Genomic DNA, 23299 nt, shown 5'->3' on the forward strand with positions numbered 1-23299 from the left:
TGGCAGAATACAGGATTCAGATTGACAAGTTATTCTCAAAGTAATTTATTTGCAGGGGTGAAATGCTTTCCTGCCTCTAAAGAGAAAGAAGTGTTTGGAGCAAAAGGGAGGGGGAGAGAGAAGGAAGGAAAGCTAGGAAACAAAAAAGAACTGCAGAATAACAGTTCCATCTTTCAGTTCCTCATTTGTACAGTAAAACAGGGCAGGTGTGGGGTGGGGCAGATGACCACTCTGAGGAACAAACCATTCAGGCAAGAACATGATTAACTGTTACTCTTTATCACTCTTTCTTCCAGGATAAGATATATTTAGCCAGGTAGCAGTAGTGACTATAGCCTTGCCAAAAACAATCCTGTTCCACAAAACTTCTCCTGTCTTTCACTATCATGATTGAGCCTTCAGGCAGTACTCACCTAGACTCAGAAGGACCTATTTATAGGATCTCCCAACTCACCAGATACCCATTTTCGAACCAGTGAAATGTTTTCATGTGTCTCCCTACAGATCCCCATCACGCCATAGGACCCAACTCTCCTAAAGGCCCAATAGCATAATCTGGATTAGATGTTACTGTCCGGAGAGAAGGGTGCGGTAGGAATTGCAGTTGCAGTAGTGTAGCAACTTCAGGTATCAGAGGATAAAGGGTTTTCCAAGACCCTGCTAAGTATCTCAGTGTGCTTTCTAATCAGTGGCACTACCCTCCTGCCTGCTTTGTTAAGTGGGCAGTCATTTATAGCCTTTGCAATCTGAGAGATGACAGCATCAGATCAGTTGATCCTGGAAAACGTCAGAGAATCAGTCATATCTGCTTCAGTTTCAAGCTTTAGAAATGGTTCTAGCCCATGAGGCATTGGGCATATTTTTTCACCGTGCTGGAAATTGATAGGGGGAAACAAGCCATTCTGTCTCTCAAGTACTTCAGCAAATTGCTGGAGAAAAGGTGCTCCAAGTTGTGGATGCTGAAGTTCACAGCAGCACAACCAAGATATTTCCTTGCTTTGTAGATACAACAGAAGTCCGTTGCTGTATTCATCACCACTTGCCTGGGCAAATTGTGTTACAATTTGAATTCCATAGAATTCCTCAGAATTCATTTGAGTCAAAGTATATGTTGAGCTCTAAGCAGCGCTGTTAAGTCTCCTGGACTTTCAGTATCAGTTGGCAAATAAACAGGCATAATTCATATAAACAGGTGTACTAGCAAGGTTTATATTAACAGGCAGTTGAGCAACAGAAACTTGTCTCATTAGGTTATTTGGCACAGTTCCTAGGTCGGCATCTTGAAAAGGTGGTGGTTGTTTTTTTACTTACGGACTTCTCATATAGTTATGAACCTTTGCTTATAATTATCTTTGTAAGGCTACACACACTTCGACAGATAGTTAGATACAGGTTTTACATAGGTAGAGATACATGGATATAAAATGTGTGTTGATAAATAGATATAATGCAGCATTTTAATACCACCAAGGAGGTCTGGGCAACCTACTTGATTCTGATCCCCATTCCAATTTTATCTTCACAACAACCTTGTGGAGAAGGTTAGGCTGATAAGTTAATAAATGACTTTTCATTCAGTGGATTTAAGAGAAAGCCCTTCTCTCATCAATCTTAATCTTGCTTCTTCTCATCCCAGAGGGAATGACTTTGCCATAGTCTGGGTTGTTATTTTGTTTCTCAAGGGAAATAGAGATTTACAAGTAAATAAAAAGACACAATATGCATTTTTCTTTTGTGAAATGTGCTTGTAAATAAAATCTAGTTCCCTGGCTTCTGCCTCTGGTTAGTGTAATGGATCTTTCTTCCATAAAGGCTCTCTAGAAGGACCAGAATGAGCAAGGTAATTGCTTGTGTTGTGTACTGCATGTGTGGTTTACACTCAAAGTTGGATCAGTTTCTCTGTTTTGTAACATAGCTGCAAAGGGACAGTTGCAAAGAAACAGGTTAAGCTGTGCTGGTGCAGAAGTATATTGCATTGGTTGTGCAGCACTAGCTGCTTTCTCAATGGGTAGCTATTCTAATCCGATCCTACTTACTCACTTTCATATTTATGAGCACTTAGCTTGTGTGTAAGGTAATGTTTAGAAGCTAACAGTATCAAATATTATCAGAATTTGGGTTATTTCATAACCTTAATTTCTCACCAACTTTGTCTGCAGATAAGAACACATGAATGGATGCATCCACAGACCAAAAGATTGAAATTTAACATCCTTCTGACAACTTATGAAATTTTACTGAAGGATAAGGTAAGTAATTTGACCACCACTCACTTCTCAAAATGAAAGCAGACTACTGAAGGAACTAGACTTGCCTGTCAACAGTTCTTAGGTTCAATAGAAGAAGTGACTTGTGAATTTTATTACTGAAAAAGGCAGTCATTTTCAATTTTGTGGAAGGAGGTAGAAAGTTTTTAATAGATTAGATGTTCATTTTTCTACAGCGTCACTTAAATTGCCATTTTAAATGCTCCAAATCAAAAAGTCACTCATTTTTATTTTATTTGAACAGTCATTCCTTGGTGGTCTGAACTGGGCATTTATAGGAGTAGATGAAGCCCATCGATTAAAAAATGATGATTCCCTCCTGTACAAGACGTTAATAGACTTCAAGTCCAATCATCGCCTCCTTATCACTGGAACACCTCTGCAAAACTCCCTAAAAGAGCTCTGGTCCTTGCTGCACTTCATCATGCCAGATAAGTAGGTAAACTTACTATACTAGCCATGTACAGTTAGTATAATTATTTAACTAGCACTCCTTGAAAAATGGTAGGGACTACAGCTTTGCTGGTTTGCCTATTGCTTTGTTTTGGTGCATAATGTCTGGAGAGTTTATTTGTTTATGTTGTTAGCCGGCTTTAAGTGACACTGGAACCATGTTAAAACAAAACAAAAAGTCCAATGCCTCTGGGAACTTTACAGGCAGAACATAATGGTGACAACCATCACTGGTCACCTATTTATTTTAGCTGCCTTGGCTTGTGTCCAGCTAAGTTCTGCTATTAATGGGCATGCCCAATTTATGTATACTAATTTCAATGGGTCTAGAATTTAGTTGAGAACAACCCTTTGTTTTGTATATTTTCTGTATAGTCTCGCAATAGAGGTAAATAATGGTCTTCTGATATACTGGCTACTTTTATTTGTTTATGTAAACCATACGTCTTCAACATAGATTTGTTTTTAGGGTGGCGAAGCAAAATAATAAGAAACAGGAAGTTAAAATTAAAATGATAGTAATGATTACCGTATTTTTTGCCCCATAGGGCACACCTAGTTTTTTTGGGGGGGAAATAAAGAAAAAAAAATCCCCCCCCTCAGGCGCGGGGCTGGGGTGGGGGAAGCCCGAGCTTCCCCCGACCCCAGCCCCCAGAACAGGCTGCTCTCTGCAAGCCATGGGAGCCCGGCGGGAACTCCCGCGGGCTCCCAAGGCTTGCGGATAGCTTTCGCTGAAGCCTGGAGAGCGAGAGGGGTCGGTGCGCACCGACCCCTCTCACTCTCCAGGCTTCAGCAAAAGCCTGCATTCTCTCCATAGGACGCACACAAATTTCCCCTTCATTTTTGGAGGGGGAAAAGTGTGTCATATAGGGCGAAAAATACGGTATTCTAATAATACAGAAAACTAATATAGCAAATAAAAAACCCCTCAAACAGCAACAGCCAATTTAAATAAATTAAATAGAATCACTTAGACCAGTTTAATTTTAAAGGGTGGGTTAAAGCCTCAGCGCCTAGGACTTGCCGATCGAAAGGTCGGCGGTTCGAATCCCTGCGGCGGGGTGCGCTCCCGCTGCTCGGTCCCAGCGCCTGCCAACCTAGCAGTTTGAAAGCACCTCCGGGTGCAAGTAGATAAATAGGGACCGCTTACCAGCGGGAAGGTAAATGGCGTTTCCGTGTGCGGCTCTGGTTCGCCAGAGCAGCGATGTCACGCTGGCCACGTGACCCGGAAGTGTCTTCGGACAGCGCTGGCCCCTGGCCTCTTGAGTGAGATGGGCGCACAACCCCAGAGTCTGTCAAGACTGGCCCGTACGGGCAGGGGTACCTTTACCTTTACCTTACATTAGCAGTTTGTAAATTTGTGTAACCACAGAAAGCTGCTGAAAAGACTCAGATTATTAGTTTACTTCTACTAACTACTATACAGATTTTTATTAAGATAGAAACCTGAGCATTGTGGCTGTACTAGGAATCTTGCTGGGGATTATTGGAGAACCCTTTGAAGGCAGGGGTACGGGTTTTTTGTATCCGGATGGTCTCTGCCAGTAGAATCTTTTATATCTCTCCCAGTAAAGTCTTGTACTTTTCCTTCAGTATGTTGAGAGAGTGGCAACAGCCTAAATATTGCTACTTGCCCATATTTTTCTTATGGACAAGTATGAACAAAGTGGAAGGAAATTAAAATGGGGATGAACTGTCAGAAAAGAAGGGAGAATAAATTAACAGACTTTTTTTCTTTTTTTCTTTGGTGTGTCACTCGGAAGTAAGTCCCATTGAATTCAAGTGTGTATAGGAATGTGTACAGTGCTTAAACTGCTTTAAAACTTAGTAGCTTAGAACTTAGTGAAATGTTTAAAAATAGGGGTCATTTATTTTTCATAATTCAAATTTTCTATTGGCTTACTAACTTGGCTGATTATATGCTTGTTTTTCTCAAGTCTGAGAACTTGTGTGTATGTCCAGGATGTCATGTATAATAGTACAGTAAGACTACTGGCATAGCATGTATGTTTATTTTGAAAATCTGCCACAATGGTTATATTGAAAATTTGCCACAATTTAGAATGTTACATTTTATATTGAAGGTTTTCTTCTTGGGAAGATTTTGAAGAGGAACATGGGAAAGGAAGGGAATTTGGCTACGCAAGTCTTCACAAAGAACTCGAACCATTTCTACTAAGGAGAGTTAAGAAGGACGTAGAAAAATCTCTTCCTGCCAAGGTTGAACAAATTTTAAGAATGGAGATGAGTGCATTGCAAAAGCAATATTATAAGTAAGTAATTTATTGTGGCTGTCAAAATAATTCACACAGTGAAAAGTGAGCAGGTTTCTTTCATACAGTAAAGAGTTTGCCTGTCTGCCTGCAAGCATTTTTTAAAATTTTCTGTTTTCCACAGTTTCATTACTGACAATACGCTTTTTTTTAAAATATCAGGTGGATTTTAACTAGGAATTACAAAGCCTTAAGTAAAGGTTCAAAGGGCAGTACCTCAGGCTTTCTGAATGTCATGATGGAGCTCAAAAAGTGTTGCAATCATTGCTACCTCATTAAACCACCAGATGATAATGAATTCTATATTAAACAGGAGGCCTTACAGGTAAAATTTCATGTCTTTGTAAAACTGCTCTGCATATATTGTTCTGTATATAAAACAAATTAAAATGCAATGATCAGATTACTGGGTTTTTAAATGTTAAATAACCTAGGAATGATTATATCTTCTATTATTATTATTATTATTATTATTATTATTATTATTATTATTATTATCATCACCACCACCACCACCAAGTAAACATATCTGGGGAGGAAGTTCCACAAACGTGGTGCTGCAGCTCAGAATGTTCCCCCTGCTTTCCCACTGCGTCACCTTGTTTCATAGCAATATTCTGAATGCGTAGTGTAGCTTTTTAAATCTAAGAATTCTATGCACAGGAATAGATGTAATTGTGTTAGGCATATTCAGACTTCCTTAAATTTTTGATATGTGGTTTCTACCTTTGGTTTCTGGTAGTTCCCACAAAATGCATTAACGTTAATGTACAGACATAATCTTCCACGCAGTCATTGATTTTTTTATGTCTTGTGTTTTCTTTCAAGAATTTAATCCGGAGTAGTGGGAAGCTTATTCTTTTAGACAAGCTGCTGATTCGCTTACGAGAACGTGGCAGCAGAGTGCTTATATTTTCTCAAATGGTGCGGATGCTGGACATCCTTGCTGAATATTTGAAATATCGTCAGTTTCCCTTTCAGGTAAGAGCTTACTATTAAATTATATCACTGTGCACACATTTATTTATTGGCCTCATGCTGTTTACACACTAGCACAGTCTTAGTCTAATTGGTCTTTTTCTCTCCAGAGGCTAGATGGGTCAATAAAAGGAGAACTGAGGAAACAAGCACTGGACCATTTTAATGCAGAAGGTTCTGAGGTAATGTAAAACTTGCCTATTTTGTGTTTTGTTTTATCTTTTAAGGAACGTGTTTTGTTTCTAGCAGCAGAAAAGATTATTTGCCATCTTATAAACAAAAACCTTCATAGTGAAATCCAGGATTTTATGTTACAAAATGGAACTGTAGTACTTTGTTTAAGGTTAGCAGTTTATTTTACAACGTTGTTTGTGTTGGAGACAAATGTTTTGGTAATGTTCTGGGCAGTTTTAGAATAATTGCATTCTTAAGTAGTTTAAAACAATTTTAATGTATACAGTACGTTTAATGTCAAAATGTATCGGTTAACTCTCCTGTTAGGTATATTTTTACAGTTTTTATTTTAGTCTTCCTGTCTCTCTTAATTCCAGGACTTCTGCTTTTTACTGTCTACCAGAGCTGGAGGTCTAGGCATAAACTTGGCATCTGCAGATACTGTTGTTATATTTGATTCTGACTGGAACCCTCAGAATGATCTGCAAGCACAGGCTAGAGCTCATAGGATTGGGCAGAAGAAACAGGTACATACATTTTGTTTGATTTAGGTACTTGGTTGGGGACAGGAACAAATTGTATGAAATCCAGTTTACATATATACGTGTGTTTATCTGTGTTTATTCCCCCTGCCCCCCAAGTGACGTAGTTTGAATGTCTGGGTCATGTTTTATGGATGTGTTAGATTACTTGTCTTTTATCAATGTGTGGTCGGTTTGTTTTGGGTGTGTGTGTGTTACAATTAACTAAAGAATTCAACTTTTTAGTAGAAAGACAACTTTAGCATGCCCAGTTCCCAAAACTAGCAGCCTGACTCCAACAAACACAGTAATAGCATATAAATGTTTATGATAGAGTATATTTAAAAGAGTGTAAGTACACTTCGTATACCTTGGCTGCAGTCCACCAGCAGTGAACTGTGTGTGCTCCCATCTCCACAGAGACAGAGGAGCTGTTATCCCCATAAACCATGCACAAAGTTTTCAGGCTAGCCATGGAATTCTGGAGATGTTCCACCACTGTGATCAGCCTGACATCTCCTTGCATCTGTGCAGTGATGATTCACAAAAGGGGAAGGTGCTGATAGCAAGACCATTGGAAACTAGATTTGGGTTTCACAGCAGCAACAGCGCTCACATATGAAATTTTATTTATTTATTGCCCACCCTTCACCCTAAGGTGCCAGGGCAGATTGCAACACTAAAACACAATATGAACACTAGTTTAAAACAACTTAGAATCACAAAAATAAGGTGGATCCTAAAAATATATACCTCAAATGTAAAAGCCAGGGTTATAAGCTGTACCTTCAGTGTTCACCAGAAGCTGTACATTGAAGGTGCCAGATACACCTCTGTGTGGGGAGGGAATTCTACAGCTTAGGCGCTGCCACAGAGAATATCCTCTACTGGGCCACTACCCCCTGTGTTGTTAGAGCAGAAATGGATTCTCACTGCAGAATTGAGGGCTTGCATGGTTTCTTGTTGTAGAGTTGCAGCCTCTGGAGGTAGAAACATGTCTCGTTAGAATATACTCTTCATTCAAATACCTCTAAAAGACTTTCACATAATTGCTCTAAGCACATTACACATTGAAGAGGAGTTAAAAATATGAATGCCATTTTAAATTTAATATACAGTCGTACCTTGGAAGTCGAACGGAATCCATTCTGGAAGTCCATTCAACTTCCGAAATGCTTGGAAACCAAGGCGTGGCTTCCTATTGGTTTCCTATTGCACAGGTGCACCGGAAACAATAGCGGAAGCCGTGCAGACGTTCAGCTTCCAAGAAACGTTCGAAAACCCGAACACTCACTTCCAGTTTTTGATCATTCGGGAGCCGGAACGTTCGACTCCCAGTGCATTCGGGAGTTTTATTTGTGACTAAAACTTCACATTATTTCCTATTACTTTAGTGATTCCTGTAAATCTTTATTTTTTATTTGGTTGTTCACAGGTAAACATTTATCGGCTAGTCACTAAAGGATCTGTAGAGGAAGATATCCTGGAAAGAGCCAAGAAGAAAATGGTTTTAGATCACCTTGTCATTCAGAGAATGGACACTACAGGAAAGACTGTGCTGCACACAGGTTCTGCACCTTCTAGGTATACCTTTGGGGATGAACTGTAAGCATATCTAACAGACAACTTCCCAAAAATGTGCAGATAATCCATCACAGTGTTAAGGAAGTTAAGGAAGTCCAAGGTTACAAAACTTGCCAATTATCTTCTTTCTCTCAGAACGTCAGGGCTAAATCTCCTGGCTCCTGAAGCTAACAGATAGGCATCACCTGAGATATCACTTGCTTTCCCATCATGCAGTCCTTTCTGCCCTTCTCAAATGATAGAAGATGGCTTCAGACTGATTCCTTCCTCCCTTACTAGAGCAACGGTTCCGAAGAAGCCAAACTGAATTGACCCAGAACTTCTGAAAAATATAATAATGGAAAGATAAACATGGGGGAGGATTGAAGAAAGGAGGGCAGTAACCAAAGGAAGAGAATCCCTCTGCCTGACATTTCCCTATTGCTGTGGATTATGGTGACCTAAGAAGCTTAAGGAACCAATACACAATTCTAGGAGAAACTCTGAATTTATGTTATTGATTGAATGTGTCAGCTCATTGTCTGTGGGCATCTAGTATCTTAGACACACACATTTTTGTGCCTTGTGCTGAGTAAAAGAGTAACATGTTTCCTTTATTTTTAGCTCTACTCCTTTTAACAAAGAGGAGCTGTCAGCTATTTTAAAGTTTGGTGCTGAGGAACTTTTTAAGGAACTGGAAGGTGAAGAACAGGAGCCACAAGTAAGGTTAACATCCTAGCATTTGATTTTCTGGTCTATTCAAATCAACATTTCACCGGTAAGATTTTATTTTTATTTTTTTTCAGGAAATGGACATAGATGAAATCTTGAAGAGGGCTGAAACACGGGAAAATGAAACTGGCCCATTAAGTGTCGGAGATGAATTGCTTTCCCAGTTTAAGGTACTTTTTCATTCCATAATTATGTTAAGTAAAAATTATTAAAAGCAACTCCATTTTAGAAATGCTTTCTGTTAAAAGCTCCAAGTTTTTCCTTGGGAAACAGTTTTTCAAAATCTGTTTAGAAGAATGTAGTCACCTCTGTCCCTTTTTAAACACTTGAATATTGAGATTTGTTTAATTTTTTTAAAGCTCGCTAAGAACTTTTGTGCCTCTTCCCTGTATGCAGACCCATAAAGGGGGAGGCAGGTACACTTGCCTCGGAAAGCTAAACTGGCATGGGGCCCCCACCAGGGACCAGCTGATTTTTTGTTCAAGTTTATAATTTTATTCTAGCAAAACTCCTGCCCTTGGCCTCAGACAAACTCTGCACGGTCCTACCTGAATGTACTCCAGAGAGAAAAGAGGAAAGCTTATTACTGTTGTTAGAAACTTCCTTGAGTTTCTGGAGAGGTATAGTGTGTATAAATAAATACATAATCATCTGAAACTGTGGCTGCTATCCTGTGAACATACTTGAGATTAAGTATTTGGACTCGCTGGAACTTAACTTCCACATTAGCATGCATAAGATTGGTCTGTAAGTTAGCAGGCCCTCAGTAACTTTATGCTAGGGCCTCGTAACACAGACAAACAGAAAAGATGACTGAAATGCCTTTGGGGAAGAGTGCACAAAGGATAGGATCCCGGATTAATCATGCTTAGAGTTGACCCAATGAAGTCATGATGCTCAGGTTAGCCCTGTTTGTTGTATTTGGAGTGTGTGTGTATGCATTTGTAATTACTTTTATCAAAACTACCATTTTAACAGGTGGCAAATTTCTCCAATATGGATGAAGATGACATTGAACTGGAGCCTGAACAAAATTCAAGGAACTGGGAAGAAATCATTCCAGAGGTCCATAGGAGAAGATTAGAAGAAGAGGAAAGGCAAAAGGAACTGGAAGAAATTTATATGTTACCCAGAATGAGAAACTGTGCAAAACAGGTAAAGATTATTTTTGAGAGATTTTCCTTCCCATTGAGTTTTGTGTTAGAGCAAATTGCACTTGAAATGTTGAAATTTGCTTTGGCTTCACAAATGAAACACTTAAATTTTGCACTTTCTTTTTAATAAAAAATACAGATCAGCTTCAATGGAAGCGAAGGCAGACGTTGTAGAAACAGAAGGTATTCTGGATCAGATAGTGACTCCATCTCGGAAAGAAAACGACCCAAAAAACGTGGAAGACCACGGACTATTCCACGGGAAAACATTAAAGGATTTAGTGATGCAGAAATTCGGCGGTAAGAAATGGGGAAGGGGGAAGATCTACAAGGGGAAAGTAATGAAATGCTTGTATGTTACGTGTCTTAAAAATCACGCTTCCTTTTCAATTACTTTGATAAATACTGTTTCACACATTACATTAAGCTATTAAATTGAGGGTACATGTTTGTTTAAATTCAAATAGAGTGGTTACATTTACAGAATTTTGGGTTTATATCGCAGTACCTTCATCTTCCCCACCCCATTTAAAATTCTACAAGCCATTTTAGAAAGAAAATAAAATTATTTCCTTTTGTTTGGATTGCAAAATAGTATGGATTTTGGATTGAAATAAATTAATATTCATATAATCTATAATGGCAATTCAGTATAGAGAAGGTTGTAATCCAGCATCTCTTTCTCTCTGCATGGCATCTGATAGTGTATGGAAATATTTAATAGTATCTATTTTGACAGATTAGACACTTTACTGTAGTAAACATGAATCTGGTTACTTTCATAATTTAAAATGTATTCTTACTCTCCTTTGCCATATTTTGACAACCTAAAACATCGGTTTCTGAAGTGACTTTGGTCTCAATCCCATACCCACAAAGAGCTCAGTGGAACCTACATCTGAGTAAATGCATATAGGATCAAGACCTTTTTGTATTATTTGTGGAAGATAGTACAATTTTTTACAAAGAATTTTGAAACTTAGCTTTGTATTTACAAATTATATTCTCATAAAGATTCTTTATGGGCACGCTACCTTCAGTAGAATATCCTATATAGGTTGTCTTTATTCACTGAAGTTACCAAATATTTTCCCTTCTTAACTTTACCTAGTGTATTTTTCTTGCGTGCATATTTTACTTGAAAAAGATAAGTGATATAAGGACGATGTAATTAATATACCGCCTTTTGTTTTTACAAAAAAAGGTTTATCAAGAGTTACAAGAAATTTGGGGGACCTCTTGAAAGGTAAGCTTGCCTACCTAGCAACTGGAAACTTTTAAAATTATAATGAAGTATTCCTGCACTGCATTTTTAAAAGGCAAAAACAGCTTTGAAGTTTCAGTGATCGTTCATTGAAATGGTGATGGATTGACTTTTCCTGTGCAAATATGATTGTAGGTATTAAAATCCATTTATTCATGAGAAAGTGTAACTACAGTCATACCTCGGGTTAAAGTTGCTTCAGGTTGAGCGTTTTCGGGTTGCGCTCTGCGGTGACGGAATGCCTTACTTCCTGGTTTCCCCGTTCACGCATGCGCAGATGCTCAAAATGCGCAGACACGGGTTGCGTTCGCTTCAGGATGCGAACGGGGCTCCGGAACGGATCCCGTTCGCATCCAGAGGTACCACTGTATTAATGCTGCTTCTTGCATGCTCAAGGAGTACAGATAAGGTGTTTTTGCTATTTTGAGGGGAGTCAATAAACTGAGTGGTGCGGTTCAAACAAACAAAACATTGCTTAGTACAAGCCTTGCCTCAAACCATGCCATCTTCTTTCTGCTTGGCCCTCCATGATAAATCAGGAAATCTATTTCTTGGTTTGAAGTTGGCTGGAGACCCTGGCTTGTTCTGCGCTTGGTGACCATAGTTGCCATGTTTGGACAAAACAGGAGACTTGCACTCCAAAGATGTAAGAGGCAGCAAGCAAAGTCAGAAGCATAATTCACACCTGAGATGTTCAGTAACATGATATTTTTCTAACACAGAGTGTGTGTTTTAGAAAGAGAGAAAAATTGTCCTAAAGCTAATTTACATTACTCACTTAGCAAGGGACTATGTCTAATCAAACCCTCTTTCTCTGAAATTAGCAGCGGGCTCCTACTGGGTGTGTTAGAAGCTTGGGGTGGGAGGAATCTACTCATATTGCTGAGGGCAGATCAGCCGCTGCCAGAACAATGGATAAGGAATTTGCCAGTGCAGTATGCTGAGTGACCAAATAACAAGTGTGCTTGTTAGAGCACCTGGTAGAACTGGTATTTTTTTAAAAAATAATAATAATATGCACCCATTGTCTGCTGTGACTACCAGGGAGTGCTACTGCAAGAGGCTATTGGGGAGGGTTGACGTCTTGAATTTCCTCATTAAGAAGGTTGTATAAATACTGTGTCTAGCATTAATGCATATTCTGTTTTTCATTTCTCACATACTGATACGAGAGCTATGATACTTCTGCTCTGTTGCAGGTTAGATGCCATAGCAAGAGATGCTGAATTAGTCGATAAATCTGAGACAGACCTCAGACGGCTTGGAGAGCTGGTACATAATGGATGTATCAAGGCTTTAAAGGACATCTCTTCTGGACAAGAAAGAGCAGGTACAGCTTCCAGGGGGCGGAGGGAGAGATTGCTTACAACCCATGCCAAGAGCTAAAGAAGTGAGCTCCTGTGGCACTTCTTTTTCTGCCCACACAAGCAGCCCCAACCTTCCTTGGCTATGTTCCTGAGTGGACAAACACAGCCTTTGAACAGAGATAAGGGATTGGCAGTAGTTCCCATGATTGTTCTGGTGTTTCTTCCTAGCTCCAAACCAGCTATACTCATAACTGTACAAATAAATAAAATTTCCAGTAGCACCTTAGAGACCAAGTTTGTTCTGGGTATAAGCTTTTGTTTGTATGCACACTTCTTCAGATGCAAGCAGGAGAGAGCAGGAGATGGGATACAGAGCCCTCCATTAACTGCCTAGAGACCAGCTCCTTCTGTTCCTGAACTGTTTCCAAATCAGCCTGTTTTCATAAGCACTTTAAAAACTGGAGCCTGGTCTTGCTTCCCCAGCCCCCAATCTCTCCCCCCATTCCTTTTTCATTTTCTCTTGTGTCTGTTTATATCAGTGGTTTTCAACCAGTGTGCCATGGCACCATGGGGTACCTTGAATGATGGTTAGGGGTGCCACTGGCAACACTGACCTCTGTCCCTCTTCACTTCCCTTCCTCCTCTGATGCCCTCTCGAATCTCTGCCTCCCAAAGGCTTGCACAGCTGTTTGTTGCTGCAGCGGCTGCCCAGCGGTCTCCCAAGGAGAGGGGATAGGAGGCTGAGGGAACGCTCCACAAGGGAAGGTGTTCAAAAAAGGGGTGACAGGCTGCCAGCTCTGCAGATGAGGGGTGACATATCTGGGCTCCTGGGCCCCACAGGGGTGCCACAGAAAGAATGTAGTTGGTCAAGGGAGCCATGGACTCAAAAAGGTTGAAAACCTCTGGTGTAGGTTATAAACTTCAGGACAGTAATTTGCTTGTTTTTTAAATTGCTCTGGGTGCCTTTTTGGCTGAAGCACAAAAGCTGGATGTTACCAATTAATGGATTAAGTTATGTTGTGATAAGATTTACATAGATGTGTGAAGTATAAGTGAGGCCATATTCTTCACTTGACCTGAAACTGTTAGTCCATGTCAGCAGCACTACTTGTTGCTTTTCCCCCCCTATCTGGCACATTGTTGGTTCATGCCCTTGAAGCACATTTGTATTGATTACCTCTTCCTTCTAGTGACCTCATGTTGAAAGGGCATCTAGTTCCTTCATATTTTGGAATAGAGATGCATAAAACTGATCTAACATTTACCTGTTTTATATTCTTATTTGAAAGGGGGTAGACTTGGAAAAGTTAAAGGCCCAACGTTCCGAATATCGGGAGTGCAGGTAAATGCAAAACTAGTCATCTCTCATGAAGAAGAGCTGGAACCATTACACAAATCCATTCCTTCCGATCCAGAGGAAAGGAAGAGGTTTGTTACATTTGTTTTATTTTGATTGGGGGGGGGTGTATGTTGCTAGGGAGTTCTGACCACATCATTGTTCAGGAGTCTGAATATCTCCATTCACATAACAGCAACCTTTGCTTTTGCCACAGCTGATCTAGCTTTTTTCCTGTTCTAGCCACTCTTATGCACAGATCAGAGGAGTGAGACCTATGAAGAGCAGAGCAAGTGTCGAATAGTGGTTAGAGTGCCTGACTGTTCAGGAACTCATGGCCTATTTGGTAGAGCCCCCTTTCTGATACCAGCATTGTTGCAACTTACCTGGGAGGGGGTTGGGCAGAGGCGTGGCGAGGTCAAGGCTATGCAGATGGACCAACAGAGTCAGTATGGCACTCTCACCAGTGTGCCTTCACAGTTTTGTCACTAAGTTTCTCTCCCTCCCCCCCCCCCAGCCCTTCCAGGTAATTTGCAGCAGTACCAGGGGGTAACACCATGGCTTGCCCCACACATGGGTCACTATTGCTCATAGCACTGATGTAAAAATAAAATGAGAGGGAACCATAAAATGAGAGGGAACTCTTTAGAGGAAGAGTGCCATTAAACTTCTGTTTTGCTTCCTTTTTCTAATGATTATATAGTATCTAGCTGCCAGTAGAGGTAATACAAATAGCTTGTGAACTTATTGTTTTTCATTTAGATACACCGTTCCTTGTCATACTAAGGCTGCTCATTTCGATATAGACTGGGGCAGGGAAGATGACTCTAATCTTCTAATAGGCATCTATGAATATGGATATGGTAGCTGGGAAATGATCAAAATGGACCCAGATCTCAACTTGACACACAAGGTAAGTCCTGCCGTCTGTCTGAACATAATGTTATTCAGGAGATCAAAAATTGCTGGTTGAATGGTTACGGTGGTAGCCAAGTGGACTGTATTCTGATTTGAGACATTTAGATGAGACTGACTGTTGTATCTCATTTCTCACACTCTGCATTCCCACTTTAGTCTTTTATATTTTTAGTTTTCCCTTGGTATCCCTGGAAAATTTTACAGAGGGCTTCCTTTGTTACTGGTTCATTATTTTTGTCTTTCCTTTCTAATGGACAGGATGAAAGCCAACAAATTGAAGCTCCGTCTAGATAAGATTGTGGCACTTATTGGGCGGTTCCCTAGACAGTGTGGGTGGGAGGTTGCCTGCTCTTGATGGCGTTACACGCCTTCTGAAGCTTGAGGGTAATTCTGGATCCATTGCTGTTGCTTGAGGCTCATGTGGCCTCTTCAGCTAATGGCCCAGCAGCATCCCTATCTGGACAGGGATAACCTAACTTCTGTTATCAATGCTCTGGTAACTTCTAGGATAGATTACTTCAATGCATTATATGTGGGGCTGCCTCTGAAGATGGTTCAGAAACTTCAGCTTGTACAGAATTCGGCAGCCAGATTGCTCACCAGGGCAAGACAGTTTGGGTATATTACCATGATCCTGGGTCAACTGCACTGGCTGCCAATTAGCTTCCAGTGCTGGTTTTTACCTGTAAAGTCTTAAATGGCTCGGGACTGCGGTACCTCAAGAACCCCCTCTCTCCATATGAACTGACTCACCCTGCGATCATCAGCTGAGGCTGTTCTTTGTGTGCCTCCTCCATGAGAGGTGCACAGGGTGGCAACATGAGAACAGGCCGTTTCTGCAGTGGCTCCCTGTTTGTGGAATGCTCTCCTTAGGGAGCCTTGCCTGGCACCTTCATTAGATATCTTTAGGGATGAGGTGAAAACCAGGGCTTTTAAGAACTCTTGTGTTCCATTTTTGGTAAGAAAAAGAAAGTTGTGCTGAAAGAATCTAGATTCAGACAGCTTTTCCCAGTTTAGTGAATCTTATCCATCAAGCTGATAAAACTCTCTGTACTTGGAAAAAAAAAAATCTTAAATTGCCCTTTCAGATTCTACCAGATGATCCAGATAAGAAACCCCAAGCAAAACAGTTGCAGACCCGTGCAGACTACCTCATAAAATTACTCGGTAAGGATCTTGCAAGGAAGGAAGCACAAAGACTATCTGGGGCGGTAAGTTATTTTCTGTGTATTACCTTTTTAAGTGCACCTACTTGAACTTGAATAAATATCTAACATGACACTTTTCTGATATTCAGGGAGGCTCAAAAAGAAGGAAAATGAGAACTAAGAAGAGTAAGACCATAAAAGCAGCAAAAATTAAGGAGGAGACAAAGAGTGACACATCACCACCACCTTCAGATAAGTCTGAGGAGGAAGAAGAGGAAGATAGTAAGGTGAATATCGAGAAGTTTGAATTTTTGCAAAAAGTAGTAATTTTTAAGCATTAGATTTATTTGTTCGATTGGCCATTTTGAAGTTTTATCACTCAGATAGCCCCCATATTTCAGCCAGGGGGCTGTACTGGAGAAAATAGTGGTTTTCCTCAGACCACAACAAATTCAGATGACATTTCATCTTGTGACTTCACCCCTCTGGTGAACTAGCTCTCTTGACTTGAACCACTAGCAGCTGAAACATGGCCAGAGTCAAATTGATTGGGCAAATAACAGACAACTTGCACCTTGCATGGTAATTAGGTTCCAGGGATTGAGCGTACAGCTAAAACCGCGCATAGCCAGAACAACCCCAGAACCCCACCCCACCTTTCTGGAGCCGAGTGGGCCTTGCCTCCCACATGAGGCAGAGAGTTTCTAAGCTCTGCCTGTCTTCTTACCCAGCTCTGGGAGGCTCCTATGAGAGACCGACAGTAAGTGGAACAAACTGAACGTTGAATTTAAATTGGAAGTGGGTGCACCAGTCTGCTGAAGCTCTCTTTTCCATCTACCTCTGCTCCATTGAATGTGTAGGTGAAAAAGGAGCAGCTGTGGCAAACAAAAGTTTGGCAATAGAACTGAATGGAGGGATATGTCACCAAAAGAAATGACCAAGTACTAAATGATTCTAATATTTATATCTGAACTTCTTAAATTAGCATTTTGATGTACATGCGTGTATGTTCCAGGATGAAATGGCTGCAGTAAAACATCCAAGCAAAAAGATAAAAGCAGAAAAAGAAAATGAAGAAAAATCTGATGCGGATATTGTCCTGAAGAAGGAGGCTGATGACAAAAGAGAGGCCAAGGAAAACAAGAGGGAGCTGAAAAGGGAGAGAAAAGAAAAAGAGGACAAAAAAGAATTAAGGGAAAAAGATGCAAAAGAGAAGAAGGAAAGTAAAGCAAAAGAGTACATGCAGAGAGAGAAAGAAGTAAAAGAAGAGAAGGTAATTAAGTCAGAGGCATATTAGACCACCTTGTGCCCATAATAAGCATGCTGTGTTTTTAGTTCCTCTCCTGTAGGGGTGGGGTATGAAGGGGAGGTAGGCCTGATGCAGAAGTCAGAAACGGGTGGAACTTCCTTGCTCTCCTGTATTCTTCACATGAATTGTGACTAAGCTCTCAAAAGGAAGGGAAAAGCCTTGTATGCTTCATTTTGCTATCTAGTAACATCATTGTGTACCCAGTCTAGATATGTTATATGTGAAATGCTGCTTTAGCTTAATGTACATCACTCTGCTTCAATGGTGGTTTTTGGTTTTTCCGCAATCAAGCAGTATATGATTTTTTTTAATGAAGTGAATATTTAGCACATCACTTCAGAAATTTTCAATCTCTTAATTTCTAGATGAATGAGTCCAAATCTGAAAGCAAAGACAAAAGCAAGAAATCGCCTTCGGCAGACACTCCTGTTCATATAACAGCAAGTAGTGAGCCAGTTCCTATATCTGAAGAATCTGAAGAACTGGATCAGAAGACATTCAGTATTGTAAGACTTCTTCATAATATTTTGTCATTTGGTCATACTAATTGGCATGAGGCATGTGATTCACTGTTAGCAGAAAAAGCGTTCATTAGGTCGTCGGTTAAATATAGCTCTTGAAAGATTATGGCTACCCAGTTTGTACTCTGCAAACTGTTTTTAAAAAGTTTTAAACCATGCTTTATATGTTCATATGGATCATTAAGTTTGATGCTCCATATAAAATTTAAATATTATTTTATTTGTACCCTGCCCATCCATCTGGTTTGCTCCAGCCACTCTGGGCAGCTTCCAACAAATACAAAAGCATAATAAAACATCAAACATTAAAAACTTCCCTATACAGGGCTGCCTTCTGAAGTTTTCTAAAAGTTGTATATTTATCTCCTTAAGCTCTGATGGGAGGGAAGTCCACAGGGTGGGTGCCACTACCAGAAGGCTAAATTGGTGATAAATTGCATTTTCTTAGAAAACGCAGTAAAAGCAAGAGTGGTGGGCAGAATCTTCATGTTATAGATGTCTAGTGTCTATAAATGTCACGTTATGTTGATAGAATGTCAGATCTCTGAATATTTCTTTATTTTTACAGTGTAAAGAAAGAATGAGGCCTGTCAAAGCAGCACTGAAACAGCTGGATAGACCAGAGAAAGGTCTTTCAGAAAGGGAACAACTAGAACATACTAGACAGTGTCTTATCAAAATTGGAGATCATATTACGGAGTGTCTAAAAGAATACACAAATCCTGAACAAATAAAGCAGTGGCGAAAGTAAGTAATCTCTGGGGAAGGAAAAAGTCTGTCTTCTAAGTGCCCCTGTTAGCACCTATGGGCAAAACCTCTATTTTGCAAAAAAATGTATTTCCCAACCTGTGGAAAAGCACTTGGAGGTGTTATCATGAGAGAGAGAGAGGTTACTTAAACTTTTGCCAGCCGTTTCTTTGATGAGGACCAGCCACTTCTCTCTGTTATGAGGTGAAAAGCAGCCTTTGTAATTACGATGGTGGAGGTGGCAAAAGAGTGTCAGAGCCTGTCATGGAGATTCCTAATAGCATCTTCAATTTACAAATTAATGAAACCTATTGAGAAGGTTCAGCATGGGTTCATACATCTGAAATTCCTGCAGTTACCGGAGAGAAGAGATCCAGAAAAACAGTCTTCTGAAAACGCTTATGTGTACAGATGCCCCATTTGTACATAAGGTTCAACTATTCAGTTTTTATGGGTGTACTAGAAAAGCAGTATGGTTTGCTGCCTAGCTAGGTTTTTTAATGCCTAGGCACTTTGTTTTTAATTGCCTACTCTTTATGGCCACATGGAGGGAAAAGTAATAAATATGGATTGAAGAAAATTTGTTCAGCCCATTTACAGTTTGCAAGATGACAGCTGAATTATATTTTAATTTAAAGTTGTGTGAACCAACAGAGCTACATAGCTGCTATATCATAGTGCAGTCTGTATACTAACCACTAGATGGAGGCTCAATTCTATTATATCTCTGACTAGCTTGAGGTATACTTTGCTGTGCAGATTTATATATGTGTAACTATTTCAGAGTTACTTATAAAATTATTTTTTGTTTTTAATATGATGCAATTCACTTCATAATAGTAAAAGCAATAACAGTGATAGTGCCGTACAAGTAAAATAATGTGCTGTAGAACCAGGAACGTGACGTGCTAATGATCTTTTAGAAAACTAAACCACTTTTTCTCTTCCATTCTAGAAACCTGTGGATTTTTGTTTCAAAGTTTACAGAATTTGATGCCAGAAAGCTACACAAATTGTACAAACATGCAATTAAAAAACGCCAAGAAACACAGGTATTAATAGACTGCCAAGTAGTACAGAATAAATAAGCTTTTACCTGTTTTCTTCTAACATTGGTATTAGTACTTCATGCAAATGAGACATATTTGGAACTTTATTATTTCAGTTTAATTTGGTAATTAAAAATTTCCTTATTTTTTCCCCCAGCAACACAATGACCAGAATATCAGCAGCAGTGTGAATACACATTTGATTAGAAATCCAGGTAAGAACCTCAGTGTTGGGATGCTAAATTTTATACAATAAACAAATAGTTCCCGTTCTAGATAGTAGGTTCGATGTAGAGAAAATTGCATGAATGGAGCTGCTAGAAACTGACTTCCCCACTCCTCACCCCAGCAGCTCTCCAAGCCACCCCACCTAAAGAATTGGGGACTGGAGGGGGGAAGGACTGAGGGGAAAGGTGTAGTCCCTGAAAGACAGGCGTGTTCTCTGAATGAAACCTGGGGGGCTGTGAGAGCTGCCTAAACATGCATATGTGTATGTGAGTGAAGCAGGGACACGGGTGGCACTGTGGGTTAAACCACAGAGCCTAGGACCTGACGATCAGAAGGTTGGCAGTTCGAATCCCTGCGACGGGGTGAGCTCCCGTTGCTCGGTCCCTGCTCCTGCCAACCTAGCAGTTTGAAAGCATGTCAAAGTGCAAGTAGATAAATAGGTACCGCTCCGGCGGGAAGGTAAATGGTGTTTCCGTGCGCTGCTCTGGTTTGCCAGAAGCAGCTTAGTCATGCTGGCCACATGACCCCGAAGCTGTACACCAGCTCCCTCGGCCAATAAAGCGAGATGAGCGCCGCAACCCCAGAGTCGGGTCCCTTTACCTTTACCTATGTGAGTGAAGCTAGCATCATATCAGTGTGTAGCAATGTACTGCTATCTCAGTTGGCATGTATAAATTATTTGTTTGAGCAACAAGTCTTGAGATTAGCCTGCAATTTACTCAAATCATTAAAATGCATGCAAATCGGTAGTTCTCATTATGAATTTCAGTTTATTACAGCCAGCCATGAGAACATTGGGAATTGGTGAGACTTCTTTACAACTAAGGGTGTTAAGGCTCAGGCTACAAGTTTCAGTGCTTTTGAATCAGGCTTAGAATGTGTGGGAAAAGCAAATGTCTTCTGTTTAAATGTTGTCAAATGGATTATTTAAATACCTTAATTTAGTTCTTCACTTTTTCAGCCCATTTGCTGATCTCGAAAACATTCAGCTGGTAATTTATGTTGCCTATTTACAGCTAAACAAACCTCTGTACTTTCATTTAAGCAGATGTGGAACGCCTAAAAGAGAATACGAATCATGACGATAGTAGCAGAGACAGTTATTCCTCTGACAGACACTTATCACAATATCACGATCATCACAAAGACAGACTTCACGGAGATACCTACAAGAAAAGTGAGTCTAGGAAAAGGCCTTATTCCAGCTTCAGCAATGGAAAAGATCATAGAGATTGGGATCACTATAAACAGGATAGCAGGTGAGTTTGTGACAGCCATCCACATAACCCTGTTTTCCCAATTACTTCACAGTTCTTCTGCAATATTTCTCACTAACGAGATGATTAGGACTTTTTGCTCAGAAACTGTTGGCTGTGTGTAGGGCGAAAACATGCATGATGATAATACATGTCTGAACGCACTGCTATTTGTGGTTTTATATTTGGGAAAAGGGGTGGCCAAGAGTGTGATAGGGCTGCAGTTTGTTGGTGTGCAAACCCCACAACTGATGCAGTTAGCATTTTAAAAGATCAGCAGGTTAGATGCAAACATCTGTTTCATGCAAGGGCCCCCAAACTGGTCCACAAGCTTTAGTTCAGGCGATCTGTGGCATGTCTGTAAAAATATGCATAAAAGTCATACATAGCACATTACAATTTCAGCAACAGGCAGATAGAACATTAAAAGGTCCATCGGCTCCCATAGCAGTTTTCAAGTGGTCCATGCAGGGGAAAGTTTAATGTCACCTGTAGTTTGGTTCAGTTGCATTGCTAAGAGAGAAAAGTGATGCAATGCTATGCTGTGCTATCCTGTCCACCTCTCAGAGCACACCAGGATGCTAGAATCGGTTGGTTTTTTCCCCTTAGTTTTCAGGAATCTTTTATTGTTTTGTTCTTAGAAGAAGGAGTGTCTGTGTGTGTGTGTGTGTGTGTGTGTGTGTGTGTGTGTTTAAAAACTCCTGTTACGTTTCTGCAAGGCCTACTCTTTTAAGATAGCTTCTACTAGTATTTATTTTGTGTTTCAGATACTACAGTGATGGAAAGCACAGAAAGCTAGATGACCATAGGAGCAGAGATCACAGGTCCAGTCTGGAAGGAAGCTTAAAAGACAGTCGGTCACACTCTGATCATCGGATACACTTAGACCATCGATCCAGTTCAGACTACAGCCATCATAAATCTTCGAGGGACTATAGGTATCACTCGGACTGGCAAATGGACCACAGAGCTTCCAGCAGCGGTCCTAGGTCACCATTAGATCAGAGAGCTTATGACTCCAGATCTCCCTTAGGACACAGATCTCCTTTTGAACATTCATCAGATCACAAAAGTACACCGGAACATATGTGGAGTAGCCGGAAGACATAGCAAAGACTAACATTTCCTGGACTTTTTTTTTTTTTTTTTTGCCATACACAATAAACTAACACAGCAATTGCCTTACATGACTTGAAAGACATGGACCGTATGTGCTATGAGTAGCAGTATTGTTACTACTTTCCAGTATGCTAGGTCTATTATCCCAACAGAAGAGAAAATATTTTTGTATTTAAAGTTTTAATGCTGCACTGTGCTACAAATGTTGTAGTGCATTTTTTTAAAGAAAATATGTTTACTTTTTACAGGGACCTCAACACTGCCCCACTCAGACTGGATCTTAATCTGAACTCCTCCTCATCGAAGTGGTTTTATTCTGAACACAATTTAAATTATGTTTTTAGATGAGCATTTACATGTTGACCTGTGATCATATTTCAGGAAAGAATCAAGAGGTTGTTGTTTTTTTTAAAAAAAATAAAGATTCAAGGACTCTCTTCACTTTCCAAAGCTACTTGTTTACATTGTACACTGCGACCACCTTGCCGCTTTTTCATCACAAGCTTGAATATTTAAATTCTGTACCTATAATTGTAAAATAGCCACATGTTCCCCAGTTTGATCAGTTGTAATGCCCTTTTACAAAATGGCTGTAAATTATTGTAAATTAATTAAATGAGCTTCTCCTCCCCCCTCCCCCAGACATTTCCGTTCAGACTTGGCCTACCTTCCTCAAATGTGAAAAAGTATTAATTTCTAAAATAAAATATCTGATGCGGAGTCATTGTTCAGACTAAAACTGAGAAAAAGTAACCTCTTTACCATAGCTATATAATAAGATATTTTACTTAAATTATTGATTAGCCTTTTAAAAACTAAAATTCTGCTTCTTTGATGTTGTAGTGTGAGAACTTCGAGTGATGCTTGGATTTTGTTTTTATAACATAAACAAGTCTCACTAAGTGAGCATGGATTTGAAGATTGCACATGCATAGTCATTTCAATAAATTTTCATCAGTGTTTAAACACTGGCCATCACAAT

General features: G+C 40.0%; 1 protein-coding gene across 2 annotated transcripts in view; it reads left to right on the top strand.

Moving 5' to 3' along the window:
- The window catches only part of CHD1 (chromodomain helicase DNA binding protein 1), a 48835-nt gene extending 25798 nt beyond the window's left edge, over positions 1 to 23037 (top strand). The window contains exons 13-37 of one of the 2 annotated variants that reach the window (XM_083702179.1): positions 2160 to 2249; positions 2512 to 2702; positions 4805 to 4993; positions 5156 to 5318; positions 5822 to 5974; positions 6082 to 6153; positions 6523 to 6672; positions 8102 to 8250; positions 8854 to 8950; positions 9036 to 9131; positions 9940 to 10116; positions 10255 to 10415; positions 11320 to 11361; positions 12579 to 12709; positions 13976 to 14114; positions 14785 to 14935; positions 16029 to 16151; positions 16238 to 16375; positions 17104 to 17361; positions 17763 to 17903; positions 18487 to 18665; positions 19621 to 19717; positions 19872 to 19929; positions 20991 to 21201; positions 21966 to 23037. In XM_083702179.1, the coding sequence (XP_083558305.1) occupies positions 2160 to 2249; positions 2512 to 2702; positions 4805 to 4993; positions 5156 to 5318; positions 5822 to 5974; positions 6082 to 6153; positions 6523 to 6672; positions 8102 to 8250; positions 8854 to 8950; positions 9036 to 9131; positions 9940 to 10116; positions 10255 to 10415; positions 11320 to 11361; positions 12579 to 12709; positions 13976 to 14114; positions 14785 to 14935; positions 16029 to 16151; positions 16238 to 16375; positions 17104 to 17361; positions 17763 to 17903; positions 18487 to 18665; positions 19621 to 19717; positions 19872 to 19929; positions 20991 to 21201; positions 21966 to 22308 (3699 nt within the window). In that variant the 3' untranslated portion in view covers positions 22309 to 23037. The remainder of the gene's footprint in view (positions 1 to 2159; positions 2250 to 2511; positions 2703 to 4804; positions 4994 to 5155; positions 5319 to 5821; positions 5975 to 6081; positions 6154 to 6522; positions 6673 to 8101; positions 8251 to 8853; positions 8951 to 9035; positions 9132 to 9939; positions 10117 to 10254; positions 10416 to 11319; positions 11362 to 12578; positions 12710 to 13975; positions 14115 to 14784; positions 14936 to 16028; positions 16152 to 16237; positions 16376 to 17103; positions 17362 to 17762; positions 17904 to 18486; positions 18666 to 19620; positions 19718 to 19871; positions 19930 to 20990; positions 21202 to 21965) is intronic. The other variant, XM_083702180.1, reaches the window with a different exon arrangement.
- Positions 23038 to 23299: the final 262 nt, after the last annotated feature.

This window comes from Podarcis gaigeae, assembly GCF_964106915.1.
Source record: "Podarcis gaigeae genome assembly, chromosome: 11".
Taxonomy (NCBI): Eukaryota; Metazoa; Chordata; class Lepidosauria; order Squamata; family Lacertidae; genus Podarcis; species Podarcis gaigeae.